Source organism: Heloderma suspectum, chromosome 6 (assembly GCF_057233095.1).
Source record: "Heloderma suspectum isolate Gila_16-S chromosome 6, 16-S_ref, whole genome shotgun sequence".
Taxonomy (NCBI): Eukaryota; Metazoa; Chordata; class Lepidosauria; order Squamata; family Helodermatidae; genus Heloderma; species Heloderma suspectum.
This window is the reverse complement of record NC_139463.1, coordinates 95,424,038-95,451,967: the sequence shown is the minus strand read 5'-3', so window position 1 is coordinate 95,451,967 and position 27,930 is coordinate 95,424,038. Positions and strand designations below refer to the sequence as shown.

General features: G+C 48.2%; 1 protein-coding gene across 1 annotated transcript; it reads left to right on the top strand.

Annotated features, from left to right (window-relative positions):
- The first annotated feature begins 43 nt into the window (after nucleotides 1-43).
- Nucleotides 44-26,227, top strand: LOC146341910 (serine protease 27-like). Its single transcript, XM_084805247.1, has 7 exons — nucleotides 44-264; nucleotides 9,706-9,732; nucleotides 10,559-10,585; nucleotides 15,062-15,224; nucleotides 17,425-17,696; nucleotides 22,023-22,192; nucleotides 23,736-26,227. Exons 1-7 carry the CDS (start codon nucleotides 210-212, stop codon nucleotides 24,024-24,026), a joined length of 1,005 nt encoding a protein of 334 aa, XP_084661373.1. The 5' UTR covers nucleotides 44-209; the 3' UTR covers nucleotides 24,027-26,227.
- Nucleotides 26,228-27,930: the final 1,703 nt, after the last annotated feature.

The following is a 27,930-nucleotide window of genomic DNA, read 5'->3' as shown; positions in this document are numbered from 1 at the left end:
CAGAAGGCCAGGAGGGCGTGATTACCTGGAGGGGACAGAAAACATGCTGGGTGGGCAGACAGGTTGGGTCACATTCTCCCAAGAGGCTGCCAGGAAGTGGCTGTGTGTTTAGTGTACTCCTAGTTTCTAGTGTACAGAAGCAAACCTGGAGGGTCATAGGTTTGAGACTGCCCTGCTCCCTTGGAGGTGAAGCAGGGCCCGTCTGCAGTATGAGAAGCCCTCTCCCTGCCTTCTTTTGCCTCTCCATGCTTCCTCTGATACAGGGTAAGTAATGCAGCATGGTGTGTGTGTGCGTGTGCAAGATCCTGTTTCTCTGACTGAAGCAAAGAGGGTGGTGGTTCTCAGCTGGGGTGTCCGGGGACTTGTTCTCCTGGCTTCTTGAGGAGTTTCCTTCCAAGAGAACCACATTTTATGTTTAGACCCAAGAAAGCAGCAGCAGGGCCTAGGAGGTTAGGTATATATGGATTATTTCCCCATCCAAACATATCACTCTGTTTCAAAGACAGTTGATTCTATAGGACTGTATTTTCTATTCTGTGGAGCTGTGTAGCTTCTGCAGTGGCATTCCATATCCTCGGTCCTGTCTCCGACGGTGGGATGAGAATAGGAAGATATAGGGATGCTTGTGAAAACTGAATATATATTAATTATAATTTCCAGTGGGTTTTTTTTTTTTTAAAAAAAGCTCATGATGTGGTAAGGAGTGAAGATGGCTGAGAAGGTGGAATTGCCCCACTGTTTCAACACATGCTCTTACTTGGGTTTCTCAAGTGTGTGAGAGAGTAGGAACAAAGAGTCTATGCTCAGTTCACTACTCTGGAGTGTAAGTGTGTATGAGTGTGTATGGAAAAAGATGGGATCATGAAAGAGGATCGGCAAGGCAACAGGATTCAGTCCTTAGCTCTGGGAGGGAAATAGCGCCTGCTGGGAACCAGGACTCCTGATGTGGGGACAGGCAACTGGAACTGTCTGGAAGCAGAATGGAGTGCAGTGTGAATGGGAGTGGGTGAGTAGGTCTGCCAATTGACCATTTCATTACCAGCTCAACTGGTATTTGGCCCAGATTGGGAGAAGGAAGCTCTAAGATGGGGTTTCTTTGTTTCCCCAGATGCTCATTTTCATACTTTAGTCTATGGGGGAAATGCACATTTTTGGCAGTTTAATTTTTGTGTGTGGATATTTTTCTATGAAGAAATTTGCGCGAAATTCAGGAAAGTTAGAAAAATGGTCCTCAAGTCCATGCAATCTATCTGACAGGGGAAAGGCCAGTCTGCTGCAGAATCTGCAGGTTGGATTCATGAAAATCCAAACTCATTTAGTTCTGTTGCAGATTTCTCTGACGTCCCTAGAGGCAGTCCCCTGAGGCAGAGTGGCAGCCCTTCTCCATTTCCCCCGACTTCCTTAAACTAGCCTCCCCTGCATCCCTTAAGCTAGCCTTCTGCTCCCATGTGTGTGGAGAAAACACTCCCGCAAGCAGTGCTGAAATGAGATTCACTTTCCGGTTCATTTGGATTCTATATGTGGCATAGAAAGGCATGAGGACATCTTGTCTTTTGCCCCAGGCAGAAAAATGTCTTGGACTGGCACTGCCCATCACTGCTTGAAAATGATTATTTTTTAGCAGGCATTTACTTTTCAAGCTGGGGCAAGTATTCCCTTCACTTTCACAGGCCCATTTGTTCCCCTGCAAAAGTGTGCGCGTGCATGTGCGCGCACACCTGTGTGTGAAATATCTGGTGACTTTCCAAGGAGGGGTGTAAGTAGGTGGGTTTTAAGATGGGTTTTTGTGTGTGTTTTTGGTCTTACCTTTACATATGAAGTGGCGGAATGTTCCCCCCTTAACAACCACAGGCTCTGGTTAATGGGGAGGACCAGCTACAGCATTTTTTTGCATTTCAGATAGTTCATTGTCCATGCTCTGGCAACATCTTGGATAGATTATTGCAATGTGGGGCTGCCCTAGAAGACTGTCTGGAAGCAGAATGCACTGCTAGCCTGGCTGCTGATAGGAGTGGCTAGGAAACATAATATTACACCTATCCTGAAAGCCAGTAAGTTACCAAGCACAACTGAAGCATATAAAGCTCTTAATGACTGGGGACTCAGATACCTGAGGGAACATCTCTCCCTTTAGCAGCCAACCAGGGCTCTCTGATCTGCAGGGGATGCCCTGTTGATGGTCCTCCCCATAAATGAGGAGAGGAGGATGGGGACGTGAGAGAGAGCATTCTCTGTGGCATCCCACCTCCCATTCCTGGAACTCCCTTCCTGGAGAGGTATGTTTATCCCCCACTGTGACCGTTTTTAAAAATAGATAAAATACCTTTTTATTTATACAGGAATTTGGCTCCAGGTTTGTTGGTTTTGTCATTTTTAGGTTAGATTATTATTGTTGTAATCTAATTGTTTTAGTGAGAGAGTGTGATTCTAGGATTGTTTTATTGGTATTTGTTTTCTTAATATTTGTAAGCTTCTCTGTGCTCCTTTTGGGGGAATGGAGGGGCATAAGAGAGACAGTGTGGTGTAATGGTTACAGTATCGGACTGGGACTTGGGAGATCTGTGTTCTAATACCCACTGGGCCATGAAGCTCACTAGGTATCTGTGGGCCAGTCACTGACTTTCACCCTAACCTACCTCACAGTGGAGATGCTGGAGAAACCTGAGACGGACTAAAATGAGCTTGGATTTTAGGACTTCAACCTGTGGAATCTGCTGCGGAGTGATCCCTCAGGCAGCACGGAGTCCGTGGACTTTTGGATGATTTTTTTTACTTTCCCAAAATTTATGCATATAAATTCATGAGAAAATACGTACATTTCTGCTGAGGAAACATTGAATGGAATGGGGGACAATATGCTAAATGTTACGTACTAAGGTAAATTATGTAGAAACTTATGTAAATAGTTACGTAATAATTTGCATATTTTTCCGCATGACTGAAAAAAAAAATTCACATCCTTCTGTGGGCAGACAATGGAATGAAGGGCACCTACCAATCCGCGAAATGCAGACGAAGCAGATTTTACACGGTCTGTACATCCCTACCTCACAGGGATACTATGAGGATGAAATGGAGGAGAGGAGGATCAAGTATACCCCCTTGGGTTCCTTGGAAGAGGCAAAAAGGTGGGATATAATTGCGATGACGACGACGACGATGACAATAACAACAACAACTATTAATAAATAAATGAGCAAAGAAGTGGGAGCTTGACTACTTTCAGCAGTCAGCTCCCTGGGAGAGGCTATGGCCAATAACCATCATCCTCCCTCCAAAGAATGCCCTTGGGAAGGACACTATGTCATGTAGCTTTTCTCCACACGTCTGTTAATTAGCTCCTAATCTGCTGTATCTGCTTTCATTTTTGTCACAAAATTGAGATCCAAGCATTCCACGAGGAGTGTTTCTTTTTCTCCGCTACATAACCTGTGGCACTGTGGCAGGGTGGAATAGCACAAATACGCAAAAGGAAATCGCACTTCCTTTCATTTTTACAGTTAAATGACACATTTTCCCAGATGTAAACAACAACAACAAAAACAAAAAACCCTTGCCCAAAGTGACGGTTAGACACAGGAGCAAAAGTGGAGGGTCACGACGCCATTTAAAGAACCCATAAACAACCATGTGTAGGGAATGACAACCACACGATCACTGCCTTGTGTAGAAAAGCCCATGCTGTAATGTAGATCCCAGCGTTGTTCTGTCCGAGGGACGCAGCTGCGTTGCTGAGAGCAGCTAAGCTGCTGCCCGATGCAAATTGCCTGCATCGCATCTAGTTCAGCCCTTAGGCCATGAGAGAAGCAGGCTGGGATCAGTGGCCACAGTTCATCAGTGGCATGTTTGTGATGCTTCCACATTGGTCTTACTTGCCCCATGAGCTGGGCACGCTCTCCTTTGGTGGAAAACGCTGCCAGAGGAGTTTATTTTGTTCAGGTCATTGACACATATTAATCCTCTTTCATACACTGGATTCACAGCAAGACCTTCTGGGAAATGCACACTTCTTCCACGTGTTCAGCTATTAAGAGAGACGATGGAAACCAAATGCTACCCCCTCTCCTTCATCCTTCAAAATTTGCCTGACAATAAGTGCCTCTTGGAAACTATTTATCTATTGCACTTTTAAACCAACCAGTAACCAAAGTTATCTGGATGGTGCACTCTGGGATGGATGATCAAGAAGAGATCCTGTCCTTCCTCTCTGTGACAACCTTTCAAAGGTTGTCACAGAGAAGAAGGCCAGGATCTCTTCTCGATCATCCCAGAGTGCAGGACACAGAATAATGGGCTCAAGTTACAGGAAGCCAGATTCCGGCTGAACGTCAGGAAAAACTTCCTGACTGTTAGAGCAATACGACAATGAAGCCAATTACCCAGGGAGGTGGTGGGCTCTCCTACACTAGAGGCATTCAAGATGAAGCTGGACAGCCATCTGTCAAGGATGCTTTGACTTGGGTTCCTGCACTGAGCAGGAGGTTGGACTCGATGGTCTTATAGGCCCCTTCCAACCCTACCATTCTATGATTCTGTGAACATCTGGAGAGCCACATGTTCCCCACCATTGATCTAGGGTTTGGTTCTCACAAATAGAAGATGAGGTGATTAAGCTGTGCCTGGACTGTACCACTTCAGACTGCAGGTGGAAGTTCACATGACTGAATAACCCTCCACACCAAAATAAAGAAGTGTCCCTACACATAGAAAACTACATGTCTTTGGGAATAGTCATAGCTTAGTTTTCTCCCTGATACATTCATTTTCAGTGTACATTCATTTTAATTTTATTTCAATGTTTTGGTATGGAGGAGCATTTAGTTTGAAGTTATAAAGTCCAGGCACAGGTTGACCCCATCTGTGTATATTCCAGATTTATTAGAAAGACTCCATGTTTTCTGGTACCCCCCCTTGGGGGGGATGACTACATGAGATCCATTCTAAGTTAGGCTGAAATCCTGTATCCACTTACCTGGGAGTAAGACTAATTGAAATCAATAGAACTTACTTCTGAGTAGTCCAGTGTAGGATCATGTTGTTAGTTTCACTTAGTTCCCATTGAAATCAATGGGACTTACATCATGGCTAAGTTGTCCTGTTGATTTCAGTGGGGTCTATGTTTAATTTAGTTAGCTTGGATCCAATCCCCTGCTCCTATTTTGTCTTGTTTTTGTCAGGTGGGAATGCCTTGTCAACATTTAGTTGCAATGGGTTGCTAGCTTTCTCCTGCATGGCTGATAACAATCAGCTTTGCACCCGGAAAGCCAGTTTTATTTGCATGTTTAAAAGAACTTCAGTCTTAAATACAAAAATTCATTTATTGCTGGGGTAGTTTAGTCCTAAGGTACCCTGCAGTTCATAGCCTGCCATTTCACACTCCACTCAGAGAGACTGCTGAAGCATGTTTTCATTTGATGTTAATCTAGGAAAGGTTCAAAATGAGCCCTCACCATGCGCTGAAAGAATGCATGGCAAGGGTTATGGGCCTTAGCCCTGCCCCCTCTGTAGGGTGGTCACTGATGCGTTGCCAAAAATGAGGGCTAGAGAGGGCACCAATTTGCAGAATTTGCATCATGTTTGCATGTGTGGATATACATGCATTGGTGCAAATTTAGAAATAATAACTATAATTCATACAGAAATACAGAAAATCTCACTGTAATGAGGAAGACTGACCAGGTGACCTGTGTGCCTGCTCAGTCCAGAAACGTCAAGGCTCCTGCTCTCCATTCTTGGGGCTCTTCTTCTTTCAAGCAGATTTGAACCATGCATCTCATCAAATAGAGGACACCTTCAACTAGAGCACTATTTTCTGACAGTGCTTCAAATAGAGGACTGCCCTCTGCAAAGTAGGACACGTGGCCACCCTACCCCTCTGCCAATATGTGCAGCAGTCATGCCCTCCTAATGTGCATACATTCAGCTCCCATGTGAAGGGGTTCTATGCACATATTGATGTACATGCATAGAGTTCCTCCACATGAGGGGGGGAATCCTGGACACATCATCACCACCACACCACCACCACCACCACCACCCATGAGTGGAATAACTGTATGAACTTACAGGCAGTGCTTCAGAAGTTGGCCAAAGATGTGGACATAGTGGGGGTGGGATGCCACTTTGTGGATTGGTGGCAGGTGTGATGGGGCTGGCCTACTCAGACCTGTGACCGTGCTCATGCGTTCTTTCAATACCTTGGGGAGGGGGATCGGAACCCCCTTATGTTGTAGGACAATTTTGTTTTTCTAGCATAACTTTTAACCAAATGAAGCATTACCCTAAGAACATAAGAAGAGCCCTGCTGGAGCAGTCCAAGGGTCCATCTAGTCCAGCATTCCATTCACACAGTGGCCAAACAGCTATTGACCAGGAACCCACAAGCAGAACATGAGTGCAAGGGTACCCTCCCACTCATGTTCCCCAGCAACTGGTGTACATAAGCTTACTACCTCTGGTACTGGAGGCAGCACATAGCCATCAGGACTAGTAGCTGTTGATGGCCTTCTCCTCCAGGTTTTATCTAACCTCCTTTTAAAGCCATCCAAATTGGCGGCCATCACGACATCTTGTGGAAGTGGATTCCATAGTTTGACTATGCACTGTGTGAAGAAGGACTTCCTTTCATCTATCCTGAATATCCCACAAATCAGCTTCATGGGATGCCTTCACGTTCTAGTATTTTGAGAGAGGGAGAAAAATGACCCCCTATCTGCTTTCTCCACACATGCATAATTTTGTACATCTCTAGTTTTTTGGCTTTTAAATCAGCGGAGGACATGCATACAGCAAGTGGAGTAGGAGGACACCCCCTCCCATGTTTAATTGGACAGGCTTAAGCAGTACTCCTTTGCAGAATAATATGGCAACATGGGGGGGATGCTAGGTGTTGTAATCCAACACATCTGGAGGGTGCCAACTGCCAAGTGAGGGTTGGCTGTAAGGAAGGTATTCCAAGCATGTCTGTATTTCCGATGGGAGAGAATGTGCCTGCTGCCTGTGAGAGCGAGGCCGAAGATAAGGAAACTGAACTAGAATCCCCAAAGAGCCTCTGTAATGACAGATCTTCAGCACACAACATGTTTTCACATGACCAATGGGTTTTGTTGTCATTGTGTTTTCTAAGCCAGACCCACATAAAGGTGTGGTTTGGAATGCTCACACCAGAATCTCCTGAGCTCAAAAGAAGGGAAAGGTGTGTCTTAAGACAGCTAGCAGTTCTTGCAGTTCTTCACCATTCCTTCCCCTGCCATGCTGCAACAGAGAACCCTAAGACCCCAGGCAGGCATTCCTCAACGCAGAGGAAGCGTATGTCTCTGCGGGCTGTGGTGTCAATACTAGAACAAAAAGAACCAGGGCACCAACACATCCGGCAGCTTTCCTCAAATCTCCAATTCATTTCAGAACCCTTTTGGAACCCAGTAACAAAGATGCGAGTTCTCTGAGCATATGCAGAATGCCTTTTTTATGAGTACTGACTAACCACTGCCCAAATTCCACATATGTGGGGGCAACAAGCAGGGCTCCTGGCCCACAGGATTTGAATTCCTGATAGGCCTTGGAACATCTCTTTCCAGAAATTACCCGATTCATCTTCCATTGCTGTTCTCAGCTTCTCTCTAGTCTGCCGCCTTGTTACTGCTTTGCTAAAATTCAAGAATATCTTGCCTCTTTATGTGTGCATGTGTGTGTTTGTGTGTGTCTGTTGTGTTTTTATATCCAATCCCTGGGCATCTCTACACCAGCCTAAAATCCTGCATTTAAAATGGGGCTTTCTGCTTCCATTTTAAATGCAGGATCACAAATTAAACTCTCTTATTCACCCTCTTCCTAGGAATAAATGCCAAGTTCTGCACCTAGGAAAAAGAAACCAAATGCACAGTTACAAGATGGGGGATACGTGGCTCAACCACACTACAAGTGAGAAGGATCTTGGAATTGTTGTCGATCACAAGCTGAATATGAGCCAACAATGTGATGTGGTTGTAAAAAAGGCAAATGCTATTTTGGGCTGCATTAATAGAAGCATAGCTTCCAAATCCCGGGAAGTACTAGTTCCCCTCTACTCAGCACTGGTTAGGCCTCATCTGGAGTACTGTGTCCAGTTCTGGGCACCACACTTTAAGAAGGATGCAGACAAACTGGAGAGGGTTCAGAGGCGGGCAACAAAGATGATCAGGGGACTGGAAACAAAGCCCTATGAAGAGAGACTGAAAGAACTGGGCATGTTGAGCCTTGAGAAGAGAAGACTGAGGGGAGATATGATAGCACTCTTCAAGTACTTGAAAGGTTGTCACAGAGAAGAAGGCCAGGATCTCTTCTTGATCATCCCAGAGTGCAGGACACGGAATAATGGGCTGAAGTTACAGGAAGCCAGATTCTGGCTGAACATCAGGAAAAACATTCTGACCATTAGAGCAATATGACAATGGAACCAGTTACCTAGGGAGATGGTGGGCTCTCCCACACTGGAGGCCTTCAAGACGAGGCTGGACAGCCATCTGTCAGGGATGCTCTGACTTGGATTCCTGCATTGAGCAGGGGGTTGGACTCGGCCTTGTAGGCCCCTTCCAACCCTACTATTCTATGATTCTATGATTCCTGTTCCCCTTCCCGTTTCCCCCTCCTTCTCCCTGTATCTGAGTCTTCCATTATCTTTCATTGCTGTCTCTCCTCTTCTTGCCGCTTTTCCTCTTTTCACGGAGGGAACTCAAGTGGAACACAACGGGGTAATTTTATAGCTCATTATCTGCGACCTATTTTAAAATTGGAACAAAGGGCATTTAGTGCAGGAGACGCCTTGGTGGTGTGTAAAGAGCCTACAAACTTCCATTAAGGAGCAGTCTCAATCGCAGGATAAAAGCTCCATTTGAAGAAAGCCCCTCTGCTCTGCTGAAATAAAGCAGACTCTTTCAGAACAGAAGTCAGTGACCTGTGGCCTTCCAGTTGTTGTTGGACTCCAATTGCCACCATCCTCAGCCAGCATGGCCAGTGGTCAGTGATGATGGGAGTTGTAGTACAGCAACATCTGGAGGGTGACAGGTTCCCAGGCCCTTCTGTTCCTATGAATTTCTTATTGTAAATTATATTTGTAGCCCATTTCACAACCTTGAAGCACAATTTTGTATACATCAGACTTCCGCAACCTGGTGCCATCCAGCTGTCTTGGATTACAACTCCCAGCATGTCTGACCATTGGCCATGCTGGCTGAGGATGATGGCAGTTGTAGTCCAACACAGCTGGTAAGCCCTGGGTTGGGGTTAGCCGGTATACATGATTTCTCCCTGTCTTCTAGGCTGATAGAGTTTTGTGAATGGATCTGGTCACAAACTATTGTTTGTTGAATGGGTACTAAAGCTGTATATTTTCCTGGAAATTAAACTCTAAAACAAGAAATGAGTTGCCTGTTTTAGAAGATGGATCATTTGTAGTATTTGTTTCAGCTGATGAGTGTTTAGTGGAGCAAGTAGCATATGCCAGGTTCCCCCTGAACCTGGAGCCTCACGTGGTCACCTGGGTTACCTGCCAATCCAGCCCTGACCAAACTACACTGGCTTTTATGACCTAAAGGGCACGTTCTGTTTACATTTTGTTTTCACATTAAGGTTTTTGTTTAGTTTCTCTTCCTGGTTCTTCTTTATATATGCCTAATAATCTGGTTCTCCAAGTCTGCCTCTGACATCACTTTTTCGTTCTTTGCTCAGGTGTCCTGGAAAATGAAGCTCAAAGCAGTGAGTATCTCTCTACTGGAACATTTGAAAATGCATTTGCTTTGTGCTTTGCAGCAGATATGCTCATCAGTGTGTGTGCGGCCAGGCATAATTGCCATGGAAATTTAAAAGGAGGTTAGATAAAACATGGAGGTACAGGTTCCTGTGTGGCATTCTGAACACGGCTCTTGTTTCGAATAACATAGAAGTCATAGAATCATAGGGTTGGAAGGGGCCTGCAAGGCCATCGAGTCCAACCCCCTGCTCAGTTCAGAAAGCCTAATTCCCAGGCAGTCTCCCATCCAAGTACTAACTAGGGCTGACCCTGCTTAGCGTCCAAGATCAGACGAGATGGGGCACACCCAGCCCTGGCAGGGCCGAATTAAGATGACCAATACGAGCCCCAATGAGCCACTGGGGGCCAGATGAGGGAAGGAGTGGCCAGGCCCCTGACAGCAGGGGCAGGACCATGACACCTAACAGCATTCAGCCCATGTGGAGGGCTGGATGGGGATCATCTGCCCACCCCCATGAAGAAACAGTTCCCCACCTTTGATGTATAGTTTTGCCTGTTGTTAATGAATGGTTTAACTCTTAAATAAACAATTAATTGTTTAAAACTGAAACAATTCATCTGAAACCTTTTTAATCACTTGAACCCCCCCCCCCCCCCGGCTCTAATTTTTATCAGAAGCTGAAGCACTCAACCTAATGTTACAAGATAGGCTTGTTTGTTGTTTGCTTCTTCGTTCATCCGTGGTCCCAAGTTTGCTTTGGAAAATACCATAGCTTCCCATTAACCGGCAACTCACAACTCCTCTTTCTTCTCTGTCCCATTGATTTCTAGGAGATACAGAAAATGGCACTCAGACAGGTAAGTGAGCCAAACTGAACTTTGGAGTAAAGTTCAGAGAATTTCAGTGAGCCTGGGCATCTCAGGTTCTCCCATCCTTATTCTGGGGATATCTTGCTGAACGGTGGGCATTGCATGTCACCGATCAGCAAAGAGATCTTGGGGTTCTGCTGGACAGCTCGATGAAAGTGTCAAGCCATTGTGCAGCTGGTGTAAAAAAGGCAAACTTCATTTTAGGCCTAATTGGGAAAGGAATTCAGAATGAAACTGCCAATATCATACTGTCCATATATAAATCCATGGTGTGACCATACTTAGAATTAGGGCTGTGCATAGACCCCCAGAATTTGGAACACTCAACAGTGGCCACAAGACTGGAAAAGGTCAGTTTACATTCCAATTCCAAAGAAGGGCAATGCCAAAGAGTGTTCAAACTACCGCGCAATTGCGCTCATTTCACATGCCAGCAAGGTGATGCTCAAAATCCTACAAGCTAGGCTTCAGCAGCATGTGAACCGAGAACTACCGGAAGTACAAGCTGGGTTTCAAAGAGTCAGAGGAACTAGAGATCAAATCGCCAACATTCGCTGGATCATGGAGAAAGCAAGAGAATTCCAGAAAAACGTCTATCTCTGCTTCATTGACTACGCGAAAGCCTTTGATTGTGTGGATCACCACAAACTGTGGCAAATCCTTAAAGAGATGGGAGTACCAGACTACCTTATCTGTCTCCTGAGAAACCTGTACGAGGGTCAAGAAGCAACAGTAAGAACAACCAATTGTTTCAAAACTGGGAAACAATTATGAAAAAAGTATGACAAGGCTGTATATTGTTGCCCTGCTTATTTAATTTATATGAAGAGTACATCATGAGAAACGCCGGGTTGGATGAATCACAGGTTGGAATTAAGATTGCCAGGAGAATTATCAACAGCCTCAGATACACAGACGATACCACCCTAATGGCAGAAAGCGAAGAGGATCTAAAGAGCCTCTTGTTGAGGGTGAAAGTGGAGAGTGCAAAAGCTGGTTTGAAACTCAACATTAAAAAAACGAAGATCATGGCATCTGGCCCCATCACTCCCTGGCATATAGAAGGGGAAGAAATGGAGGCAGTGACAGATTTTATTTTCTTGGGCTCCAAGACCACCGCAGACGGTGACTGTAGGCATGAAATTAAAAGACGCTTGCTCCTTGGGAGGAAAGCTATGGCAAACCTAGACAGCATAGTAAGAAGCAGAGACATCACCTTGCCGACAAAGATTCATCTAATCAAAGCTATGGTTTTCCCAGTAGCAACGTATGGCTGTGAGAGCTGGACTATAAGGAAGGCTGAGTGCCGAAGAATGGATGCTTTCGAACTGTCGTGCTGGAGAAGACTCTTATGTGTCCCCTGGACTGCAAGGAGGTCAAATCTAAGGATGTTAGAGAATTCCACCACGGATCCCAGGGGGGCCGAATTCCAGTGTATTCAGCCCCCCGGAATCCGTGGTGGAACAGAGCAACCCACCCCACCACCCCGCGAAAGCCCTGCGAAATGGAGCCTACCTGGCTGCGGCTCCGGCTGCAGCTTCGGCTGCGGCGGTGGCTCCAGTGACGGCGGCAGTGGCAGCTTCCACTGCTGCTGGGCTGCTGCAGACGCAAATGGCATCCTGAGTAGGGGACGCCATTTGCGTCCCTATGGTAGCCCGTGATAGGCTACGTAAATATTTACGTAGCCTATCACGGGCAACCATAGGGACGCAAATGGCGTCCCCTACTCAGGATACCATTTGCGTCTGCAGCAGCCCGGAAGCGGCTGGTGGCCCCGCTGAGGGTTGGCCCGGCTGGCGGCTCCGCGGCCTGGCCGTGGAACGGAGCTGGCCAGGCAGGATTCCGGGGGGGGGGAGGAACGGATCGCCTCCTCCCCCCATTGAGGATTTCGTGGGGAGGGATGGAGCACCTCCCCCCCACCGCGGATGTCCCTGGACGAAACCATGTAAGTGTTTCGTACATCCCTAGTCAAATCAGTCAGTCCTAAAGGAAATCAACCCTGAGTGCTCATTGGAAGGACAGATACTGAAGCTGAAGCTCAAATATTTTGGCCACCTAATGCGAAGAGAAAACTCTCTGGAAAAGACCCTGATGCTGGGAAAGACTGAAGTAGGGTTGGCGGAGAATTTCTCCATGAATCTTCGGGAGGCCGAGTGCCGATGCATTTGCCCCCCCGAAAGTGTTGGGGAAATTCTCCGCCGGCCCCCCGCCCCCCCCGGGATGGGACTTACCTTTGGCGAATGTCCCTCTCGGCGGCGGGTCCTGGCAGCATTTCGGCGGCGTTTCGTCGGGGGCGGGGGCCGGTCTCCTGACCGGCTGCCACCGCCGCCATTGCAAAAAAAAAAAGTAAAGTAAAAAAACAAACAAAAACACCCGTGATAGGCTACGTAGCGATTTACGTAGGCTATCACGGCTAGATTTCCGAAGTCAGCCGTGATAGGCTACGTAAATCGTCACATAGCCTATCACGGGTGACTTTGGAAAAAAAAAAAAAGCACGTACGCAAATGGCGGCTCCCATGGGGACCGCCATTTGCATTCCTTATTTTGGCACGTCTAGTCGACGAAAAGATTTACGTAGACTACGGCGAAAATAAGGGAACGCTATTTGCGTTGCCCTTATTTTTGCCGTAGTCTACGTAAATCTTTACGTAGACTAGACGTGCCAAAATAAGGAACACAAATGGTGGTCCCCATGGGAGCCGCCATGTTATGTAGCCTATCACGGGTGTGTGTGTGTATGTTTTTTTTTTACTTATTTTTTCGCGGCCGGGTAGACGGGGTCCTCCTACCCGGCCTGAATTTCGCCGGCGAGGGATGGGGCGCCTCCCCCCCGGCCTGAATTTCAGCCGGGCGAGGCGGGGCGCCTCCCCCCCCTCCCCTGAACTTCGGGGGGAGAACCGAAGCGCCTCCCCCCCACCGCAAAGCAAGCTGCGGGACGAGGTAAGTCCCTTTCGTCCATCCCTAGACTGAAGGCAGAAGGAGAAGGGGACGGCAGAGGATGAGATGGCTAGATAGCATTACCGATGCAATGGATATGAACTTGAGCACACTCCGGGAGAGAGCGGAGGACAGGAAGGCCTGGCATGCTATGGTCCATGGGGTCACGAAGAGTCAGACACAACTTAACAACTGAACAACAACATAGACCCCTGATCTGACTCAGAGGCTGCTTTGGGGCTTCAGAGGCAGGCCTGATTCAGCTCAGGCTGAGTTCGGGGCCCCCTGACTTGCTTTGGTCTAAAGCTGAAGCAGGATTCAGACATCAGAATCCTGCCTCCTCTCCGCCAACACACTGCCCAGCCCCCAGCTCCTTACCTGGGCCTTTGTTCTGGGGCGGGGGAGCTGCTGCCACCACCGCTGTTGCCAGTGCTGCTGGGGGGAGCCACCGTTGCCGTGGCTGCCACCAGGAAAGCCTCTGCCGATGCTGCCATGGCGGCTGGTGCCTCTGGGGAAGCCACTTCCGCCGCCAGCTCCTAGCCCCTCTGGAAGCATGCTGGCAGCCATCTTGTTGTTCTGGAGGGTGGGAGCCATTTTAAAAATGGCAGCTCCCTTTATTTTCGGAAATACAGGGAGTGGCCATTTTTAAAATGGCTCCCCCCTCCAGAACAACCAGATGGCTGCTGGCATGCATCCAGAGGACCCAGGTAAGAAGGTGGGGGCTGGGCGGAGGCTGTGGCGGCGGTGTGGCGGCTGGGTTTCCGGATTGCTCTGAAGCACACTGAAGCACTTCAGAGCGACCCGCTTCTCTCTGGGCCACTTCGGGCCCCCTCCGCTTTGCCTTGGAGGTGGCCCAAAATGGCCCGCTTCAACACGGAGCACAGGCTTGGGGCCGAAGCAGTGCACAGCCCTACTTAGAATTCTATGTACCGTTCTGATCACAGCACCTAAAAAAGGATATTATAGAGCTGGAAAAAAGGGGAAAATGATGGTTCAGATAGTCCCTTGGTCTATCCTCTTATGTTCTTATCTAAGTGAGTCTGCCTAGACTAGGCGTGCAGAATAGCATTTGGGTGGGAGGCCAGATTGCTCCCCACCAGGCCTTCCATGGGCCGGATAGCATCAGTGGATGTGGCCATGCCCACTGATGTCATCATGCTGCTCCCAGCAGGGAGAACATGACTGGGAGGATCAGCTGCTTTTCCTGGTGCTGACCTGGCTTTGAGCAGTGCCCAGTGTTGTGGGGTTGCTGCATGCCATGAGAAGCAAATCAGTGGTGCCGGGATGAGTGGTCTTTGAGGAAAATAACCTATCCTTTCACTTCTGTCTCCCATCCTAGAGTTTACTCCTCTGCCTGGACTATTACTTCTCCTCCTCCTCCCCCTCCTCCTCCTCCTCATTATTGATTTCTAGCCCACCTTTTAGGGTGCAATGCCCTCCTGGGAAATTGGTGAAAACTCTGAAATTTCAGGTTGGATCTTTGGCTTTCTGGCCACTTCTGTTTCTCTCATGCATGTTTTGCCAGTGTGTGGCCAGGTGGTGACCCAAAACCGTATTGTCGGGGGAGAGGATTCCTCTCGTGGTGCCTGGCCATGGCAAGTCAGCCTCCAGTACAACGGGAAACATGCCTGTGGTGCGACCCTCATCAATGCTGAATGGGTGCTGACGGCGGCCCATTGCTTCCCTGGGTGAGTAACTGGGAGAACAATCCTCGAGTAAGTAACTGGGAGAAAGAGAAGGCTGATGATCTAACCCAGCATTTTCAAAGAATTCACAAGCAGGGTTGTAGTTACAGAGGAGCCTGTGAAGGTCTACGCTATCCCCTTCTCCATGGGGACATTCCAGTCCCCTCACCATGTGTTCAATTTTTATTTTTAAAAAGTAAGTCACTAGCCCTTGTGGAGAAATAAGGATACATATGCAAGCACACATCCCCCATAAGGGAAGGTTACAACAGCTGGGATTGTTTAGCTTGGAAAACGGAGGGTAAGGGGAGATATGATAGAGGTGTACAAAATTATGCATTGGAGAATATGGATAGGGAGACATTTTTCTCCCTCTCTCAAAATACCAGAACCCAATGGGGGTCAACCTATGAAGCTGATGGGTGGGAGATTTAGGACAGATAAAAGGATTTCTTCACACAGCGCATAGGCAAATTATGGAATTTGCTACCATATCATATAATGATGGCCATCCATTTGGATGGCTTTAAAAGGGGGTTAGATAAATTCCTGGAGGAGAAGGCTATCAATGGCTACTAGTCCTGATGGCTCTATGCTACCTCCAGCACCAGAGGCAGTATGCCTATGTACACTAGCTGTTGGGGAACATGGGTGGGAGGGTGCTGTTGCACTCATGTCCTGCTTGTGGGTTCCTGGTTGACAGCTGGCTGGCCACTGTGTGAACAGAATGCTGGACTAGATGGATGCTTGGTCCGATCCAGCAGGGCTCTTCTTATGTTCTTATGTTCAGAATTCCACCGAACTGCTCATGAAAAATTAACAGAACTATCTTTGAACATATTAAGTTACTTGCATGATATTATGGCTGTTCTGCAATGAGTCCCTGTCCCCTTAGGTCCCCACAATGCTTCTGGCTTCTGCTCGCAAGTCTTCATTACAGTTCTCCTTTATTCGCCCCACCAAGAGAACCCGGGAGTCCTAACAGGCAGCCCACTTGCTCTGACAGGTCTGCTGAGCTCCTCTCCCATTCTCCTCCTTGTCCACAGTCAACATTTTCTCCGCTACTCCTGGCAGTCACTGGTCCAGCAGTCTCAGTCACCATATTTCCTTATGATACTGTTCAGGCACATTGTCAAACAATATGGCTGCCACAGGTAAACAAACATGGTGGGTACATCTGCCTGCACAGGATATCTGGCATCCAGGACAAGGGTGCTGGCTGCCATCAGGTGCTCAGGATGGGTAATGGTCTGGGGCAGCATGTCAAATATGAACCTGGCATCATTCCCTCCATTTCCAGTGTCCAGGCAGTGGGTGTTGTTGCTTATGTAGACTAAATAGTACCATCCATGCACAGCAGCCTTGAGAGAAACTCCAAGGTTTGCAGAAGTACACAAAATATTTACCCCCCCCCCCAATCCTAAGGGGCAGGGAATTCCCCAAATAGCTGAATGAAGACTCACCATGTTGAGTGACCATACAATGCTGACTGTTGGGGGTGGAGGGAATAGAAAATGAGGGTGGAATAAAGTGGCTAGAATCCAGAACAGGGGGGACTTCAACAGAAATGTTGTTGTGGGTCGTACTTATAACTCATCATTTCAGTAAACGAGCCTTTCTACACAATGTAGGGATGTTAGAGAATTCCACCATGGATCCCAGGGGGGCCGAATTCCAGTGAATTTGCCCACCCGGAATCCATGGCAGAACGGAGCCCCCTGCCCCTCCACCCTGCGAAAGCTCCGCAAAACGGAGCCTACCTGGCTGCGGCTGCGGCCCCAGCTGCAGCTCTGGCTGCTGCTGGGCTGGTGAAGACACAAATGGCGTCCTGAGTAGGGGACACCATTTGTGTCCCTATGGTAGCCCATGATAGGCTACGTAAATATTTATGTAGCCTATCACAGCTAAAGCAGGGACGCAAATGGCGTCCCCTATGCCATTTGCGTTCCCGTTTTAGCTGTGATAGGCTACATAAATATTATGACCATCTAGTGATTGTGTAATGAAGTATATACAAAGGCAGAGAAAGAAAACCTGCAGAAAAAAGCACATGTAAAGGAGCCCATCTTAATCCCACAAAGAATCTGGAAGCAGAAACCTCTGTAAAGGTGCAGGATAAAAGCCAAAAGGCTACCATAGACCTTGTTTTCCATTCACAAATCCCCGCCCCCCAGTCCTGAGTCTTGGTTGTTTCTTCCAACAGGAAGGCAGTCCTCTCTGCCTACCGTGCAAACTTGGGGAACTACCAGCTCTTGCACCCTGACCCGAATGCTCTGTGGCTGAGACTCTCCCAGGTGATTGTGCACAAGGACTATGCCGGAGATGGGACCAGTGGGGATATAGCTCTGGCCCGGTTGGAACGTCCTGTTCGCTTCACCCAAGGCATCCTCCCGGCCTGTCTCCCAGATGCTGAGGTCCAGTTCCCAGGTGGCACCTTATGTTGGGTGACAGGATGGGGAGCCCCACAATATGGAGGTGAGGAGGAGTTGTGGGGTGAAGCAGAAGACCTGAGGCATAGGAAGGCAATGAAGCTAGATTGGGCCATAAGAAGATTGGAGTTAATCCAGGTGGGGAAGAGCTATGGTGCAGGGCTGGAGCAACTGCAAGACCATTCGAGTCCTCAATGCAGGAAGCCTGATTCCCAGGTGATCTCCCATCCAAGTACTAACCAGGGCTGACTCTGCTTAGCTTCCGAGATCAGATAAAATCAGGCGCATGTAGCCCTTTGCTCGCAATCCATGGCATCTCTGGGTACAGCTGAAAAAGGCCCCTGTCTGAAACTCAGTAGACCTGCTGCCAATCAGTGTGGACCTGCTTCGCCCAACCTTCCAGATTGACCATTGTTGTTGTTGTTGTTGTTGTTCAGTCGTTCAGTTGTGTCCGACTCTTCATGACCCCATGGACCATAGCACGCCAGGCCTTCCTGTCCTGCGCTCTCTCCCGGAGCGTGCTCAAGTTCATATTCATTGCATCGGCGATGCTATCTAGCCATCTCATCCTCTGCCGTCCCCTTCTCCTTTTGCCTTCAGTCTTTTCCAGCATCAGGGTCTTTTCCAGAGAGTTTTATCTTCTCATTAGGTTGCCAAAATACTGGAGCTTCAGCTTCAGTATCTGTCCTTCCAAGGAGCACTCAGGGTTGATTTCCTTTAGGATTGACTGATTTGACCTCCTTGCAGTCCAGGGCACTCATAAGAGTCTTCTCCAGCACCACAGTTCGAAAGCATCAATTCTTCGGCGCTCAGCCTTCCTTATAGTCCAGCTCTCACAGCCATACATTACTACTGGGAAAACCATAGCTTTGATTAGATGGACCTTTGTCGGCAAGGTGATGTCTCTGCTTCTTACTATGCTGTCTAGGTTTGCCATAGCTTTCCTCCCAAGGAGCAAACGTCTTTTAATTTCATGGCTACAGTCACCGTCTGTGGTGATCTTGGAGCCCAAGAAAGTAAAATCTGTCACTGCTTCCATTTCTTCCCCTTCTATATGCCAGGAAGTGATGGGGCCAGATGCCATGATCTTCGTTTTTTTAATGTTGAGTTTCAAACCAGCTTTTGCACTCTCCTCTTTCACCCTCAACAAGAGGCTCTTGAGATCCTCTTCACTTTCTGCCATTAGGGTGGTATCGTCTGCATATCGGAGGTTGTTGATAATTCTCCCAGCAATCTTAATTCCGACCTCTGATTCATCCAACCCAGCATTTCTCATGATGTACTTTGCATATAAGTTAAATAAGCAGGGTGACAATATGCAGCCTTGTCGTACTCCTTTCCCAATTTTGAACCACTCGGTTGTTCCATGTCTGGTTCTTACTGTTGCTTCTTGACCCTCGTACAGGTTTCTCAGGAGACAGGTAAGGTGGTCTGGTACTCCCATCACTTTAAGAATTTGCCACAGTTTGTGGTGATCCACACAATCAAAGGCTTTCGCGTAGTCAACCAAGTTTTCTCGGTTCGCATACTGCTGAAGCCTAGCTTGTAGGATTTTGAGCATCACCTTGCTGGCATGTGAAATGAGCGCAATTGTGCGGTAATTTGAACACTCTTTGGCGTTGCCCTTCTTTGGAATTGGAATGTAAACTGACCTTTTCCAGTCTTGCGGCCATTGTTGAGTGTTCCAAATTTGTTGGCATATTGAATGCAGCACTTTAACAGCATCGTCTTTTAGGATTTTAAATAGCTCAGCTGGAATACTGTCATCTCCGCTAGCTTTGTTGTTACTAATGCTTCCTAAGGCCCACTTGACTTCACTCTCTAGGATGTCTGGCTCAAGTTCAGTGACCGCACTATCATGGCTATCAGGGACATTAAGATCTTTCCTGTATAGTTCTTCTGTGTATTCTTTCCACCTCTTCTGAATCTCATCTGTTTCTGTTAGGTCCTTGCCTTCTTTGTCCTTTATCATGCCCGTCTTTGCACAAAACATTCCCTTGAGATCTCCAATTTTCTTGAAGAGATCTCTAGTCTTTCCCATTCTGTTGTTTTCCTCGATTTCTTTGCATTGTTCATTTAAGAAGGCCTTCTTGTCTCTCCTTGCTATTCTCTGGAACTCTGCATTCAGTTGGATATATCTTCCCCTTTCTCCCTTGCTTTTCGCTTCCCTTCTTTCCTCAGCTACTTGTAAAGCCTCATCAGACAGCCACTTGGCTTTCTTGCATTTCTTTTTCTTTGGGATGGATTTCGTTGCTGCCTCCTGAACAATGTTACGGACCTCCGTCCATAGTTCCTCAGGCACCCTGTCTATCAGGTCTAATCCCTGAAATCTATTCCTCACCTCCACTGTATATTCATAAGGGATATGATTTAGGTCATACCTGAATGGTTTAGTGGTTTTCCTTACGTTCTTCAATTTAAGCCGAAATTTTGCAAGAAGCAGCTCATGATCTGAGCCACAGTCAGCTCCAGGTCTTGTTTTTACTGACTGTATGGAGCTTCTCCATCTTTGGCTGCAAAGGACATAATCAATCTGATTTCGATATTGACCATCTGGTGATGTCCATGTGTAGAGTCGTCTCTTGTGCTGTTGGAAAAGAGTGTTTGCTATGATCAGCGTCTCCTCTTGGCAAAACTCTATTAGCCTTTGTCCTGCTTCATTTTGTACACCAAGGCCATGCCTGCCTGTTATCCCGGTGATTTCTTGACTTCCTACTTTAGCATTCCAATCCCCTATGATGAAGAGGACATCTTTTTTTGGTGTTAGTTCTAGAAGGTGTTGTAGGTCTTCATAGAACCGATCAACCTCAGCTTCTTCGTCATCAGTGGTTGGGGTATAGACTTGAATTACTGTGATGTTGAATGGTTTGCCTTGGATTCGTACTGAGATCATTCTATCATTTTTAAGATTGTACCCCAGTACTGCTTTTCCAACCCTTTTGTTGACTATGAGCGCTACTCCATTTCTTCTAAGGGATTCTTGCCCACAATAGTAGATATGATGGTCACCTGAATTAAATTCGCCCATGCCTGTCCATTTTAGTTCGCTGATTCCCAAGATGTCAATGTTCCATATTGCCATCTCATGTTTGACCACCTCCAGCTTACCTTGATTCATTGATCTGACATTCCAGATTCCTAAACAATATTGTTCTTTACAGCATCGGATTTTCTTTTCACCACCAGACACATCTTCAGTTGAGTATCCTTTCGGCTTTGGCCCAGCCGCTTCACTCTTTCTGGCGCTACTTGGAAATACCCTCTGCTCTTCCCCAGTAGTATATTGGACACCTTCCGACCTGAGGGGCTCATCTTCCGGCATCATATCTTTTAGCCTTGTGATACGTTCCATGGGGTTTTCTTGGCAAGAATACTGGAGTGGGTTGCCATTTCCTTCTCCAGTGGACCACATTTTGTCAGAACTCTCTGCCATGACCTGTCTGTCTTGGGTGGCCCTGCACAGCATAGCTTATGGCTTCACTGAGTTACGCAAGCCCCTTCGCCACAACAAGGCAGTGATCCATAAAGGGGAGATTGACCATTCTTAATGGGAATTATGGGAGTTGTAGTCCAACCCATCTGGAGAGCACCAGGTTGGGAAAGGCTGGTATAGACTAGGGCTGTGCATCACTGTGGTCTGAATCCCGAATCCCAAAGTGGATCGGGGTGCTTTGGACCGAAGCAGTGCAGTTCCAGAGTGGGTCAGGACTGGGCCGAAGCACTCTGAAGCATGTCAGATTGATCCAAATTGCTTTGAGGAGCTTCAGCCTGATCCGGAGAGCTGCCCCACCCAGCCACACAAGCCCCTAGCCCCTTACATGGACCCCTGGGGAGTGTCCGCAGCCATTGTCCTCTTTGAACGGTCACCATTTTATCTATGCAACATTACAGGCATAAATGGACTCTTTACAGTCGCAATCTACACAACATTTACTTACCGGAAGAAGAAGTGTTGCAATTTTAAAATTAAATGGAGACCACTCAGAGAGGAGGATGGCTGTGGGTGCTCCCCGGGGGTCTAGGTAAGGAGCAGGGGATTTGCATGGCTGCGGGGGGGGGGGCTCGCAGGGCTGTGGGGCCCCCACCGACTTGGATGTCTAAATCTCACTTCAGACCCAGAGTCTGAAACAGGTCAGACTGGGTCCAAATTGGGACAAAGTGGGTCTGGGCCAATTCAGAAGCTGAATATTGGCCTCCAAAGTGGGTTGGGGGGTCCCTGCACAGCCCTAGTATAGACAATACGGAGCTTGTTTGAGGCTTGGAGGAGGAGAATTGGCATTCCTCCCCTAGCACCACCAGGTAACTTATTCTTCACTGCTTGCTTTTCTCATTCCCACTTTTTCTCCCCTGACATCATATGTTTTGCCTCCAGCTTCCCTCGGGGCTCCAAAGACACTGCAACAGATCCAGCTGCCCTTGATAGACACACTGTCCTGTGATGCCATGTACCATGTTGGCACGAATATCGATCCCAAAGCCCGAGAGATCCAGGATGACATGTTCTGCGCAGGCTATGCTACAGGACAGAAAGATGCATGTTTGGTAAGAGAGGAAGCTTTTAGGCTTGCACAGGGTAGAGCAGCAGTGGGAATGTGAGGAGGCCTTCTCCAAGCTGGTGCCCTCCAGATGTTTTGGACTTCAACTCCTATCCATCCCAGCTAGCATGGTCAATGGTCCGGAATGCTGGGAAGTGCAGGCCAAGGCATCTGGAGGGCACCACCTTGGGGAAGGCTGGTGTGGGGAAGGTTGGGTGCTGGTATAATATGAAGCCATTTGCTGGGAGGAGGTCAGCAGATGAGGTTGGGGTGGGCAGTGGTTAATTTCTGAAAAGATCCTAGGAGTTAGGAACATTGGTCCATCTAGCCCAATGTTGTCAACACTGACTGTCAGCGGCTGTCCAGAATTTCAGGCAGGAATTTTTCCTGCCCCAGCTGGAGATGCTGGGGATTGCACCTGGGGCCTTCTGCATGCAAAATAGGAGCTCTGCCACCGAGCCACGGCCCCTCAGTTATGCTAAGGGTTGAGCCGAAATGCTCTCCCCCAGCTTTGCCACCTTGTTCTCAGGGTACAAAGTTGGAGGTGGGATTTTGGCCAATCAGGGGAGAGATTGGGAGATCAAAAGGCAAGGAGGTGGTGAAGGCTGGGGGCTCCGATTTCAGTGGGGCTGTGAATCCATTCTGGGTTTCAGTCAGACCCAGCTAGAACTCTAAAGGAGCTATCCAAGGTGCTGAACCCTATCCCCAAAATAGGTTCAGCACCATGGATAGCTCTCTTGGAGTTCTGGCTGGTTTTGACTGAAACCCAGAATGGATTCACAGCCCCACTGAAATCGGAGCCCCCAGACTCCCCTGGGAAGAAGACAGTGGCAAACATATCCCCAGTGGCGTTGACACTCTACAGTGGCTGGAGGCTGTCCTTCCTCATCCACCTCACCCCCATTCCCTACAGCAACCTTCCCAGGTGTCGGCTGGACTACAACCCCCATCACCTACAGCTAGCATGCTTGCTGGAGATGATGGGAATTTTAATCCAACACAGCTGGAAGGCAGCGGATTTGGGAAGGATGCTCTTTGCTGATGCTTCTTGCCTTCGCTCCAGGAAATCTTCATGGTTGTGTGTGCGCAATGGCAGCCACTGAGACTCCAAGGAGAGGGGTTGCTGCTGCTACTGCCAAGACCGCAGAACTCTTGGCAGTAGTAGTGAAAAAGTAAGCTGTGCTGTTTGGGGGAAACATCCCCAAATTTACTGAAAAAATTTCAATGGCAACTTTCAGCTCCACCTTAGTTATTCCCACCTGGACGTCCTGTCCCATAATCTGAAGGAGGAGTTGTGTTGTTGGGATTTCCCATGGCTGAGGGAAAGGTGCTTTGCTCATGCTCAAAGGCTGCACAGGAAAAGGGCCAGTTATTCTTGCGTACCTTTTATTAGGCACAAGAAATAAGTAGCAGATTGCCCACGAGAGAGATAGTTGTGCATGTGAGGAGCGGCCATCTTTACAGTGCAGCAAGTTGGCCATAAACTGGATTAGGAGTTGGCTGCAAGGTCAGACGACATGGACTATCACTGCCTGCCTTTCTCAAACTAGGGTGACTCTGGAGGTCCCTTGGTCTGCCAAGAGTACAGCGCCTGGTTTGTGGTGGGCATCGTGAGCTGGGGTGACTTGTGTGCCCTCCCCAACCGCCCAGGTGTCTACACCCGCGTTGCCTTCTACCAGGACTGGATAAACGGACACCTCCCCAGGGCCCAGTTTGGCCTTGTGAATGTCACCTATTTTCGAGCCATTCCGTCTGCATCTACCTCCCGCCTAGTCCTCAAAGATTTCAACTTCCTGCTTCTGCTCATGGTCTCCTGCTTCGTTGAGACTCTTCTGACCTAGAGGGATAGAAGGATGTTCCAGTGTTTTTCTCACCGAGCTGAAGTGTTATGGGGGGGGGGGAATCCCTGTAAAACCAGTACCTTCCACTAAAAAGCCTTTCTGAAGATTACTGGTAGAGCAGTAGCTTCTGCTGTTCTATCATATACCTTTGGTTACATAGGAGCCCAGTTCTTCCCGAATGGATAGATTCTGGAAAGTTCTGTCAATGTTATCATCATTTTCATCATCATCAACAACAACAACAACAACAACAACAACAACATGGGGCTATTCGGACTTATAGGCACATTGGAGGTAGGGGGAGGAATATTTTATTTACCAGTGAGGAAGCAGGACTTCTTCATTTGGAACACTGCCCTATGTCTCTCCCCCCTCCCCACCACACACTCCCCTGGATTAACCCTTACATTGGAACTGGGGCTCTTGCATTTTGCTCCCAAAGGTGCTGCTCTTGTAAACTAGTGAATATATGCACATTTGCACAATCTTCGATGATGACCACAGCATTTTTTCCTTTCACACTGTCAAATTTGGGCTTTCTCTATCTCACTCTGGCTGCCTTCTCTCAAGAGCTGCTTTAGAAAGAGAACAGGGGAAAGGGAGAGATAACCTAATCAGGGTGGAGGTAACTTGAAGGTGATCTTGAACTTCACAGTTTGCTGGGACTGCTCTGCTCTGCATAGCATTTTGTTGGCAATACACCCCCCCAGCTGCATCTTTTCTGTAATTAAAAAGGTGTGTTGGGGGGAGAGGGGAGGTGTGGCACAGGGGGGGGACCTCTTTCAGCCGAAGGGCCAAACTCCATTTCAGAGAAGCTCTTGGGGGCCTGATGGCAGGTGGCACAAAAGGCAAAGGGGGCGGGCCCAAGGGCAAAAGGGGTGGGGCCAAGCATACCAAAAATTCCAGCATATTGTAGCTTAAAGCTGTTACTGCCAGTAACTGAGTTTTAGGAGAGGCATTTAAAACATTTTAGACTGGAGAAGAACTGTATTAAAGCCAGGAAACCACCAAATTATCAGTTGTTAGGGGAAAGGAGGTGGGACCTGGGGAAGGAGGCCTGGTGTCAGGGATGAGTCCAAGCGCCTTGAGATGTCAGACAGCTCCGATTCTGAAACAAAGTTGGAGCAGCTAGATCAGAGCTCAGGGGAGGGACCCTCCCTAGTAGGGATGTTGGAGAATTCCGCCATGGAATCCGTGGCAGAATGGCCTCACCCCCTGCCACCCCCCGCAATCGCCCCCCGAAATGGACCTACCTGGCAGTGGATGCGGCGGTGGCTCTGGTGGCGGCTCCGGGTCGTCTTCTGGGCTGCTGTGGCTGCCATTTGCATCCCTGCTGTAGCCATGATAGGCTACGTAAATATTTACATAGCCTATCATGGCTAAAGCGGGGACGCAAATGGCAGCCACTACGCCATTTGCGTCCCAGCTTTAGCAGTGATAGGCTATGTAAATATATACATATCCTTTCACGGCCTAGCGTAGGGATGCAAATGGTGTACCCTACACAGGATGCCATTTGCATCCGCAGCAGCCCGGCAGCAGATGGGGCCCCTGCTGCGGATCGGCCCGGCCGGCAGCTCTGCAGACTGGCCATGGAGCGGAGCCGGCCAGGCAGGATTCCGGGGGGGGAGGACCGGATCACCTCCCCCCTGTTGAGGATTCTGGGGGGAGGACTGGATCGCCTCCCCCTCCCCCACGGAACCCAGCGGAGCCAGGTAAGTGAGGTTTCGTACACTCCTACTCCCTAGTGAGCCAAGACACCGGGAGAGATTCCTCCAAAGGCTTTGACAAACAGATGGCCCAGACTGAGTCCCTGCCCCCTCCCTCTACCATGAGAACACAAGTTTCTGAGGAGGAGGAGAAGGAGAAGGAGGAAGAGGGGCATGACTTGAGAGATGCTAGGGTGCGTTGCAAAGCAAAGCAGGAAAAGTTAGAGGCAGGGCTCAGATGCTCTGCCAGGATAGCCACTCTTGGAAGCCAACATAGGAGGGAGCCACCCTAAGGGAGGGGCATCACTGTGAACCAAGTCTGGCTGACAGGTTCATGCCCAAACTGTCTGCAACTTCAATACACTCCAGTTCATCTCCTCTGATTAGGGGTTGCAGATTAGTTGCTTAGGGGCCTGAGGCAGTCTGAGAGCTTCCTGGAATCTGCATTTGTAGAGAGGCTAGTCTCTAGCAAAATAAAGTAGCATCAGTCTGAAGCTTTGTCTCCTTGTGGTGTTGATTGTGAAGGGGAAGGATGATCCATTTCTGACACCTGGCCACCTGAGGAACTTTGCAAGGCTGGATTTGGACCCCAGGCCTGAGACTCCCCACCCCTACAGTAGCAGCTGACTGTGCGTCTCTCCTCTCCTATGAATAAGCAAAGCAGGGCTCAAGAGCCCCAAAGCCATGTCATTGCATCTTGTCCCCCTGTCCCTGTCTCTCACTTAGGCCTGGTCCACCCGTGCAGCGGAATGAAATGTTAGAATCCTGAAGTGGCAGATTGGTGGACCATACCACTTCAGACTGCAGGAGGGAGATACCAGCTCTCCTCCCCCATGTAAAAACAAAATGCCTTGCCCGTAGAAAACCAGCACAGCTGACAAAAGAGGTGGGATGGAACCTTTCTCCCTGCTGTGCTAGTTTTCTGGTTGCAGGTAATATTTTTAAACATGGGAGAGCATTCAAAAGCAGCACCCTCTCCCACCTGCAGTCTCTCCGTTCTACCACCTCGTTCTACCACCTCGTTCTACCATATGTGTAAATTAGGCCTTAGTGCAGCTGTAATGCTGTCTGATCGGGCACTGGGGAGTGACCTGTGGGTTTGCATTCTCCTCTTCACTTTCTGTCTCCTCGTGTGGGCATTCTCCCTTTCTCTCAGTTTTGGAGCTGAACTATTGCTGGCATGATGTGCTTTATTGGCATTTTTGCTAACCGTGCTTTGCACCAAACCACAGTTGGCAAGCATAGTTTGGAGAATGTTTTCAAAACTAGCACACATGCAAAAAACATGCATACGTAATACCAGCTATACTTAGCTCCACAAGGGAAGAGTTGTGAGGATGCCTGTGCAAGATAAGAGGAAGGCAGAGTGGATGGATGCCCACTTTGGGGGTGTTCTTGGTCACTTAATTTTGGTTGGGTGACCACCAGTGTTATGTCTGCACCAGGTCTCAGTGAATGTGGGATTTGGCTGCTGACAGTAACTTGGGAATGTGGCAAAGGGAAGCCTCTAGACCCTTGGTTGCTTTCCTACAGCCCCCTTTAGTCAGTGTCAGTCAGATTGGGAATTCATTGCTTTATTCTGTGCAGGGGTAGGGAAAGAGTATCATTTCTGTTTCTTTATCTCTGGTGTCTAAGGATGCTTCCAGATGAAGCTTTTATTCTGCAGTCGCACTGCCTCATTCATGGGATTTTACGAGAGAATCCAGACATTATTGTCTTATTACCCTCTTGTGCTTTCCCCACCACTTCTTTCATCTTTTTTCTTACTAGAAAAAAAATCCATTAAGGAAGAAAAGATAGAATAGCTGCACACTGCTTTTTGATTAGTAGTACCAGCCTTCAACTGGGAAGCACCCTAAAAATCTAAGTCTGGAACTGGGAGAGATCTTTCTCTTCCTTCTTTACACGAAAACTTTCCGAGAAGGAATTTAAACAATGGCGACTAACCGATTAAAGTTCTGAAACTTACCACAAAGCCAAAAACCCAGACCAAAAATGCTAGTCCTCATGGTGCATTTCAGCTTCCTGTCCCCCTAGTACCATACATATTATTTGGTCTTTGCCTACTGCACTGCTGAGCTCTATAGAGGCATGTTTCCCTTCCCACTGAAGTATGTGTAAGGAGTCTCTGGGGGGTGATGTGCTGGTTGCTTTTGGGATTGCACAGATGCTCATGAGCTGGCAGTGACCCATGG

Excerpts from the sequence above, each read along its gene's own strand:
- LOC146341910 (XM_084805247.1), top strand. The coding sequence starts at position 210 with ATGAGAAGCCCTCTCCCTGCCTTCTTTTGCCTCTCCATGCTTCCTCTG. Across the intron at positions 10,586-15,061 it reads AGAAAATGGCACTCAGACAG|TGTGTGGCCAGGTGGTGACC; the intron begins GTAAGTGAGCCA and ends ATGTTTTGCCAG. Across the intron at positions 17,697-22,022 it reads GGGAGCCCCACAATATGGAG|CTTCCCTCGGGGCTCCAAAG; the intron begins GTGAGGAGGAGT and ends TTTTGCCTCCAG.